This window comes from Choristoneura fumiferana, chromosome 25 (assembly GCF_025370935.1).
Source record: "Choristoneura fumiferana chromosome 25, NRCan_CFum_1, whole genome shotgun sequence".
Taxonomy (NCBI): Eukaryota; Metazoa; Arthropoda; class Insecta; order Lepidoptera; family Tortricidae; genus Choristoneura; species Choristoneura fumiferana.
In genome coordinates this window covers 7667988-7678338 of record NC_133496.1, presented here as the reverse complement: position 1 = coordinate 7678338, position 10351 = coordinate 7667988, and the positions used below count along the sequence as shown (strand labels likewise).

The 10351-nt window shown below is 34.6% G+C and overlaps 1 protein-coding gene across 1 annotated transcript; it reads left to right on the top strand.

Annotated features, from left to right (window-relative positions):
* The first annotated feature begins 220 nt into the window (after positions 1–220).
* On the top strand, positions 221–5718 carry LOC141442195 (uncharacterized). The gene is made up of 4 exons (XM_074107109.1): positions 221–446; positions 954–1047; positions 2408–2556; positions 2906–5718. Exons 1-4 carry the CDS (start codon positions 236–238, stop codon positions 3076–3078), a joined length of 627 nt encoding a protein of 208 aa, XP_073963210.1. The 5' UTR covers positions 221–235; the 3' UTR covers positions 3079–5718.
* The last annotated feature ends 4633 nt before the right edge of the window (positions 5719–10351 follow it).

Sequence of the window (10351 nt, the reverse complement as noted above, 5' to 3'; positions counted from 1 at the left end):
TCACATTGTAGAACATATCTTCAAAATCCATTTCATGGTTATTTTGTGAGACTATAAGAACTAGTCGGACAGACAGACTGATCAAAATAAGAATTTTTGTTTCCAAATTGGTACACATTTTTAGAACGCAAACACTCAACTTTAGAAAAATTGGAGTCCTTCATAATCTATGGTTAAGATTCAAACTGTCAATCTAACTGTAATTCTTTTCAACAGTGAAGAAGACGCCGCAATAATGCTAGCAAATTCATGGCTTTACCAATACTACGGTTACCAGAACCAGCCTTGCGGCGTCCTGGACCCTCGGTGTCAGAAGTTCTTCAGAAGAGAGACAACGTACCAGGACGCGTACCAAGAATACTCGTACGTTGACAGTCAAGAGATGGAGTACCCGGGATACCATGTATCAACGTATGTCCCTCAGAAGATGTCCGAAGACTTGAACGGTACGTTATTTTGATTTCTTTCTTACTCTGCAGTAGTTTTTTTGGCAGTTTCTGTAGCTGTAGCAGGGTATTAGTCAGCGTTTTTGCGGCGTTTTTTTCGTCATTACCATTTCGGCAAGTATTATTAAAAGAGGTGATGGGCAGGGTTACATTTTATGGAAACTAAAGACCGATGCTAAATCTAGTGTCATTAAAATTGTGCGACTTGTCTTTCCGGTGTGCTAATAAACGTGGTCCGAACTGTCAAACGCTCGAAAAAACCTAGCTTGTCAGTTTTGTTCGCAGACATTCAATTCAGTAGGTATAATAAATCAAATGGAAAGTAATCACTTTCGACACATGCTCCTTGTAGGTAAGCATTTTTACCTGTATGTACATAGGTATTAACTAGGTAGGTATCTGACGAAAGTGACTGTTTCTCTATGATCGCTATAAACTTGCGCGCTAGGTAGGTATGACTTCTGGAAGTACCTATCGACATTAATTTGTTATTTTTATTTATTTTAGGGCTAGCATTACACGGTTGTGAAAGAACATATCCTGATCGGGGACCAGTCGACTATTCTACGCATTCTCCACAGTCTACCATCAGCGAAGAAAGGTATGATTACATTTTTATCCAACGATTTTTTAAAGTAGGTATGGCTTCCACGTTTGGGAACTCGAGTGTCGTTTATTATGATTATCTGTATTACTATTATCAAAACGACCGAGTCAAATATTTAATGCGATTGCTTCAAAGTGTGTCTCGTTTTCATAAATCGTTTCACTTGCTAAATAATCGTCCAACAATGAACACTGGATTAAAAAACAAACATCGCCCAAGGTCACTTCGTACAATTTGTATCTGTCATGTCGCGGCAAGAGATAAATATGAAAATCATCACCCCGTCGCAAGCGCACCGGCCGCGTAATTTGACATCTTTCATTACCATATTTATTGTATATCAATTTTACCAACTTAACTTTACACTTACAACAACCAATACTTCTTAAGCACGAGCGTCGCAAGACCTCGAATTGAATGACGGTACGTTAGACATCGGCAATTTTAAAATGGTTAAACTAAGTGTAAACCAAATATGACAACGTCAACTAAAAATGTATCTCAAAGTTCTCGCTTGAATGCTATTGATGCTACAAAAACACATTTGAATAGGAAAGTTTATTACATGTGGAGATTAAAAACGATTGAACAGTTTCATACAGAATTTGTTTTCAGTTGTTGAGAAAATAAATGATATTTCTTTTATTTGAATATTTCAAAAAATAAAAGAGAACTTAGAAAATTTACTGCTTTTAGTTTTGTAGTCTCCGCTGTTATCTGACCTAACAGTTTGATATGAAACTTAGTAAACTTACTTACTCGTAGAGTAAGGCCAAACGAACGTAATATTTTGAGTTTTGAGTTGCGTGTTTCGGTATGGGGGAGGCCTATTGTCCGACAGTAGATCCTACGGCTGATAAGATGATGATGATGATGTTGAGGATTTTTTATTTATTTAAAAGTTACCAGATAGTTTATATTTATGAACTAAGTCGTCTGTCAAAAATAACGGAAGTTAAGTAAAACACAGTGTATACTCGTAGTACTTAGTATATTTTGTATGTTTCTTTATATACATGTACGTACATACAATGATTGATGTAAACCAGTGGACCGTTTGACCGAAGACTTGTGTGGAATGAATGGGGCGAGCGAATGAGTGAAAGAGGTTTGATTGGAGTTTTGATCGAGTAAGCCTACGTGCTAGTTGTATTTTCTGTTTTTCTCTCATTTTTAACGTATTCAGTATTTTAATTTTTGAATAACCTTTTTTACTTCCGTTTTAAAGTTTGTTTACCTTCGCACGATCCCACATACATAGGATATCTCCATATACATAGATCCTATGAGTAGATACATTTTATTATTTCTGTGGCGTACGTTCAAAAAAATAAAACTCACTTTTCTTTCACAGATCGCCTCTCCATTACGATCCATCGCCTGAGATCGTGGTAAACAGCAATATGTACATGTACCCTCATCACGGCAAACGGGAGTACTACGAACAATACCCAAGAGTGAACTACCCCGCCCAGGAAGCTTGCACGAGTACTGGGGTGGAAGGTAGTAAAAACTAAACTAAAACAAATACTAAACCAAACTAATACTAAACTAAAACTAAACATTTTAACGGTGGCATAATTATTTGCCGGGCAATTTTTAATTTAAGTTTTATTTTCCTTTATTCTTTATATTGTACTGCTTTTGACCAAATAAACATTAAACTTTAACCGAAAAAAGTTAATATTTATGTTACTGTTTTTTTTTGTTACGCCACCACTGTTAGTATGTCACATAATTATGTTGAAGAAACAAGCCGTACGAACTGTAAGAATTTTACAAAATGTAGGTACGTGTGCTTGCAGTAAAAAATAAATTTATTCAAATTTAAATGCTTAATTTTTTTCCACAGTTATGGAGTACCCAAGCCCAAAGCGCATGCGCTTAGCTTCCCTGACCCTGGACACGGACGGCATGGACCGGTGGAACCCCAGCCCCCCCTGGTCTGATACCCTGAAGGCCCCGGAGTACCAACGGTTTAGTTACAACCACGTGGTGCAGCCCGATCGGACTATGGTCACTTAACTGTGAACCGGGGCCCGTTTTGCGAGAATTTGAAGAACTGGGACCCATTTTGCGAGTTAAAAAGTTTTTAAGACAAAATTGGTAATAAAATATTATTAGAAGTTATTAATTCCGTTTTGTGTATTTTTTCGGGTCAAAAATAATAATTGATACAATTTATTGAGTCAGACGATGATTTGCGGCGGTCAATATCTATGAACTTATAAGTAGTTCATACGTAAATGAGGCTTAGGAAATGTTATTTTTATACAAGGTGGGCCCTGTAACAGGAGCAAAAAATTCTCACCACCACTCTTCATCTTGATCTAATGTAGTTCTACAACTTTTAAAAATAACTAGTATAATGATTTTTATTTAGTAGTTTTTTTAGTAAAGTTCAATTGGACAAGCAATGTATTGCAAAATCCGTCAATTTCGTGACAGGCGATGTCATTTAGGCTATTGGATGGCGTAAATTGAAAATATCAATTAATTTCTTTGGAATAAACATAATGATAAAATTACTTAATTTTTGAAAATTACGGAACTTAAGTAGTTCCATTTGAGTAGCAGAACCTGTATTTTGTACTGTACCTGTTACAGGGCCCACCCGGTAGACACCTCGAATGGACGCATAGTAATAATTATTATGTTACGTTTTAAGTGTGATTTAAATATTCGGATAAAACCTGTGGTAAATGTACAAAAATATGACGTCTAGTGTTCTATGAATCTATAGTAGTCAAGATCATAAATATACGAAGTGTTAGTTAAATTACTGAAAACCAGAAAGTAGTTTGCTCTGAAATAGAATCGAGAGTAGATTCGATTACACTATGTTTTAAATCAGGTTGTTTTTGTGTTTTTAAATCCCTTTATTGTGCCCAGTCCAAATTTACGATTGCAACAGGCGCCAATTAACTATTTTAGCGAGGTTGCATAGTACTATTTCGGTAATTTAATACTGGCCATTTTGCTGTAAATGTGTGAGTTTCTTCTAAAAACGTCAAAGCTCAACTGACAAATACATATTATGAGTGTAGAGTTACAAATGAAGTAGAATTACTGACTGGGTTTGATTCGCGCTGTCATCGTTCATCCACCATTACCTCTCATATTTCGTTTCCTAGATTTTTTTACCGTACATACAACGGCAAAAACTACTAGACACTGGCAAAATTGTCCTCCAATGGACAGAGCCATATTTTCTAAAAATCTAATCTAATCTACTGACTGAGCAAAACACACGAATATCTTTTAAAATAATGAAGATATTCAAAAATAAATGCAATCAATTAACTTAAAATGTTTTTGGAGTGTCAGAGGTTTTCAGTTAGTTAATTAACACCTTGTATACGTTACGAAACGTCAACAATATCAGGCATATCTTTATACCTGTAACCTTAAGGTCATCTATACTTATATTTCATGGCTGTACAGATATTAACGCCGTTGACTTGTGTACATTTTAAAAAGTGGTAAATCCTTTGTCGAAAAACTTCAATATCGCATGCCTGACCAAACTGATTTCTATATAAGTTACCCACATAAACAGGCACACAATTGTCCACATTTAACCAATAATACCTTTTTCGGTCATTTAAAAAAAAACATATTGACCATGTAATTAAAATAAACAAAGTAGGATGAAACAGTTAAGTCATCGTATATTTTTAACCCCCGACGGAAATAGTTTGACCGCTATGTGTGTCTGTGTTTGTGTCTGTCTGTCTGTGGCACCGTAGCTCTTAAACGGGTGGACCGATTTGAATGCGGTTTTTTTTAATTGAAAACAGGTATTCTAGCGATAGTTCTTAGATATTATTATGTTTTATCAAAATCGGTTCAGTCGAGGGTTTTCCAGCTTTTTGTTGGTTAGGTTATAAGTAGCTACTAAGCGACGAAGTGTGTAGGTATTTGAATGAATATATTTTTCCAGACTTGTTAATTTATTTGTTATGTATGTAACTTCCTGTTTATTTTTTTGGTATGTATCTAACTAGGTATTGTTTATATTATATTAGTTGTGTATGTTTTCATATTTGATATTCATTTCATACATTCCAAAAAATAAGACTAAAAAGTAATACTTTATATAGGTAAATTTTAAATGATCAACATTGTTTTTAAAGCACAGTGTAGTTGATTGTACTATCGACTCTAAATAAACTATTTTCAGGTTTTTCGTAACTTAACTAACATTTTATACATGAAAACAAAATTTTGGCTGATTGAGACCACTCATCAACTCCCACCCTCCTTAAGAAGCGAAAGATTATCTATGTACTAATGTAAATAATATTTAATGTACAAAATTCCTATGGGATAGAAATTTAGCAACTAAAGCGAAGTTGTGAACGAAGCCTATTTATAAAAATCAGATTCAGTTGTGGCCAATTAACATTATATTTATTTATAGTAAGTTATTAAACATTTATTTAAGTGCAATGCGTCGTGCAATTAAAATTATTTCTTTCGTTCAATTGAAATTGACGAATTTAACAGTATTTTATTTTAATTGTGTTTTTATAATTGCTTCCTTATCTATGACTTATTTAATAAGTATTTTTAGAATAAGCAATGGAAAATGGTTCCGTCCAAATATTTGTGCATTCCAAAGGAAAATTTAGACTACGGTTTTGTGTATATATATTTAATTAAGTCGAGTAATTTTGTACATACCTATGGATCATTTAGGTAATTCCTATTTAATTATGTTAAAGAACTTGTGTTAAATTTACTGAAATGAAAATAAATAAAATTTACAAAATATCTGGTGTGATTTAATTTTAACTAATATTCTGGGTCATTTTTTGTAGTGTAGTTAAAAAATTGACAAGCAATCAATAAGAATGTTAAAGTTACGTAGATAAAACAAACAAATGTTAAATTGACGAAAACTTAAATTTCAAATTTTTTTTCTTAGCATATTCCATGCCCTTCCTCTTCTTCAGCCCATAGCCACCCAATGCTGAGTGTGCTGATTGTAGGCATCCTGCATTCACTCATCTCGGTCCAGTGCTCTCCTCATCCAACACCTTCCCGCCACACTGATTACATGGCCTACTGATGGAATAATACCTGCTCTTTCCACCACTTGTCTCTATCAAGAGGATGCTCCTGTAGCTCTTTATCCCGCTATACTATTTTAGCTGAACTAAATACATGCAAAGACATTAATGTTAAACGCAGAATTGCTTACTAATTAGTTATCAAATCAAAGCGCCTTTGATTTAATGAGCTTTACGGGGAACCCACCCCATATTAACATAGATTAAAACTACAGTTACCACCAACGACGTATCATCTCATTCCCTAATCAAACCTTGTATAGTTCTGTTAACTGATTCATTCGTCGAACGCGAATTAATTTCAACAGTTTCAGGAACCATTTAAATGCCTAATACAAGTCATTATACATTAAGAAACAAGCCGTCGAACCTCCTAATAGATGTAACAGGGTGTCACTAACCAGTGTAAGTTGAAACTTCAAGGACTGGTATAGTACCCCTTTTGTAGTCATTCACAGTTTGAGTGCGGGGGGGGTCGGTAGGCCAGGCTACAGTTGCGGCGCTACGTCTGTCAATCAATCGATGTGTGGGATAAGTGACAAGACAATTTAGTTTTTTCATATGATACCTAAAAGCAACTGTTTAATTTACAAGCAATAGCCTACAAAACTATTGCTGAAAGCAGAAGAAGAAAATAAAGGAGGTAAATAACTACTCAGGTACTTTACGATTGAGAAAACTAACTGTAAATTTCAAAAATATTTTAGAAGGAATGTGGAGATTAGAATTGTATTCGACAAGTGGATAGCCTAGTGATTATGAAAAGAGCTTTTGACTTCAAGTCCTGGTAGGGGCAGGCATTTGTGTGATGAATGAATATCTGCACTCGATTTACGGTTGTAATACATGTATACGTTAAATACTATAAGTTTATTATTATTTTTGAACTCGTTTTCTACGACCCATGATGCAGGCTTGAATTGGTTTTGGAATAGATCATCATCATCATCAGCCTGTAGCAGTCCACTGCTGGACTGGACATAGGTCTCCCCCAATGAGCGCAATCTATCCGCGGCATGACGGATCCAGTTTCTACTAGCAGCCTCTTGTGGAACGAGTACTGCCTTTTTTCGCAACGTAACGTTTGGCATCCTGTTTTATTTCGCAAACTCTAAAACTGTAAATAATTCAGGATTTATTTCAGGGCCATCGTGTAGCCTTTAGGTTAGGTAAGGTTAGTTTTATAAAAATCCTGAAATATTTACAGTTTCAAAAATATTAAACAGTTGGGAAATGAAAAGTTGCGAAATGAAACAGGTTGCCAAACGTTATTCGCCGAAACATTAGTAAACCCTTGTGGAACTATTTAGGTCAATTTGTTTGATTTGAAAACACAGGCTAGGATTTTTTTAAATTTCATTTTAATTTGAAAGGATTAGGCTTATGCTACAACTGTCTTGCTGCTTTGTTTTTCTTTAAATTGTTAGACACTTATCAAAACTATCTAACTCTTTATTCGTAGAGCAAATGCAGCGCTGCAAATATTCAACAAATTTTTTTAAACATTTCCAATTTGATTATTTTACGAGGGTCAAAATAGGGTTATACAGAGTGCATGTTGCCACATAAGATTGTAATTTTCAACAAAAATCTCCACTCGCGCATAGCTTGTCACTTCGCCCTCAAAAAGCTTAAGCTGTAGCAAAACTTCGATGAATTGGTATTGCAACATTGTCTGACTGACTGCAGCTATGATGAATTATGGAGGAGGACACTTTACCCTCTGTTACGTGATCCTTTATTACTCTTTGGATTACAATGAGGTTCAAAAACAGTAGAACTTTACCATCACTTTAAGAAACAGTTTTTTTTTAAATTATAATACGTAAATATTTTGTTCGTTTAAAAAAAAGTTTTTTTATAAAGTTCATCGATTTATGATCCAGGTTATGTTATCGAATGGGTGTCGGATCTCAGCGACATGCGCATTTATAGAATCTATAATGATTAGTGGACCTAAATCTGAATAGTTTGATGTAACATGGAGCCAGCCAATAATACAAATACGCATGAAAAGATACACTCTCGAAGAAAAGTTTATGAGCTAACGAAACGCTGACTTCATTTTTAAAAACCCTTGTGAAATAATGTTTGAAATCACAAAATGCCGAATAGATCTGAAATTAAAGTGTGTTTCTTTGAAGTTACGTAGGTGAGGATTTACTGTGTGCATCTTTTGTATTTTTAATTTTACAGGCTATTTCTTGGTATTCTGTGCGTTTTTATTCATAAAAAAAAACTATTCCCAACAACTTCCCAATACGTGCTGGGCCTACGTGGGCCATCTATGGGACGCAACGTCAAAAAACAAAAATAGACAATTAGTTTGTTTAATTTCTGCTTACATATAAGCAGAAATTAAACAAACTTAATTGTCTATTTTAAATTTTTGACAATTTAACAGCTTTATTCATTCTTAACTCACTATCGCATAATCCCATCCAAGTGCTTGAGAAGCATCGAAGTTCGCATTAGCGCGGTTCGTTAGCGGAAAACAAATTAATAAATTATTGTCTCGTATGTTTTCCAGCACACGTGCGTGGGAACTGTGCCTTATGTGGGACATCTCGGTGACAGGGTGAGAAACGAATGTAAACAGTGTATCGACTAAAAGTTCTACGATAAATATATAGAAGGAATCAATAAGGCACTTCCAGTAAGAATAAAAAAAAGCGAATAAGTTGCGAAAATATTCTTTCGAATGCGCTTAGTTACTGAGAGAGACAACGAATTTTCTTAATTGGTTGGTACACGGTTGGGTGAGTGCGAATCTTGGGCGGTCAGTATTAAATAAATAAAGAGATGCATAAAAAAACATACGTATACACACGTGTACACAATACATATAAAATTAAGTAGACACATATACTATCAGTCAAAAGAAGGTATTAGTATGAAATCAAAAATACGGTTGAATGTTTTTTGAATACATTAAACCAAATTAAAATTATTTATTTTGTGTAATGTTGTATTTTGTGTATTGTCGAACCACGCTTACACGTTTATTCAGCCTTCGAGATAAAAACCTATTCCGCACAATCAGCTATTATTTCACGAGCAGCTCTAAAACAGCCGTAAACCTGAAGTAATGATCTCTTACGGCCACTAACTAAACTAAAACTCTAGTGTCAGATAAAAATGCATTAAATGCAGTTTACGACTGGACCGACAACGTGTATGATAAATATTCATGCTATATCCACGCATCCTGGATTCAATAGAAAAGGAAACAAGGATTCTCACATGCACGATGGATGGATCCGATTTGCTATAAATATTTTAATTTCTACCGGCGTTGTAGTGAGGTCACATTTATTGCGAATTACCTATTGTTGAGGTTATGGATGAGGGCGAAGAATGGCAGGAAATATCGGAGGGGCGGTAGAAAGTACCAGAATCGGCGGAAATGGATGGAAGAACATATTTAAGTGTGAAATTAAGAGTCATCTTTATTTATTATGGATCTATGATAACATAATATTATAATCCAATTAAAAATATATATAAAGTTAATTTTAAATTTCATATCATGCTCATGTTGTGTGAAGTTTTTCTATATTTATTGTTGAAATGTACGTATTGTTTGTAAACTTTAATATAGATTTTTTAGCTTATATTATGTTAAAAATTGCTTGCCTATGAGGCAGATCATAGCAACTCAGAATATAGAGGTAACAACCACTCGATGTAAAAGAGCATAAAACTCAAACCGAGAGAGACAAAATGTCCTCCAAATCGTACCATCGGAACCCCTGCCACAGACCGCCAAAAATAATAAGTTAATTATTGTTTGGACGACCGGATGGCCAGTGAGAGAACTGACTACGAAGCTTGAGGTTCCAGATTCGGATTCCCGGCCGAGGTAGATATTTGTATGAATAATACTAATGTCTGTTCTCGGGTCTTGGATCTTTAATATGTATTTAGGTATGTGTTTATCTATATAAGTATGTTTATCCGTTGTCTAGTATCCATAGTACAAGCTATTGCTATGTTTGGGACTAGGTCAATTTGTGTCAAGTGTCATGATATTTATTTATTTATTTAAAGAAGCTATACAGCAGTTTTGACTCGCCTGCCATCTACCTATAATAACATTGAATTGACTTCTTTTGACGGCTATCAATTTCATACAACTTCTAACTTAAAACAACAGCTAACAAATAGCGGCAAATTAAACCGACAGTCTTGACTTTATCGGAACCATTGATACTATCGATGGA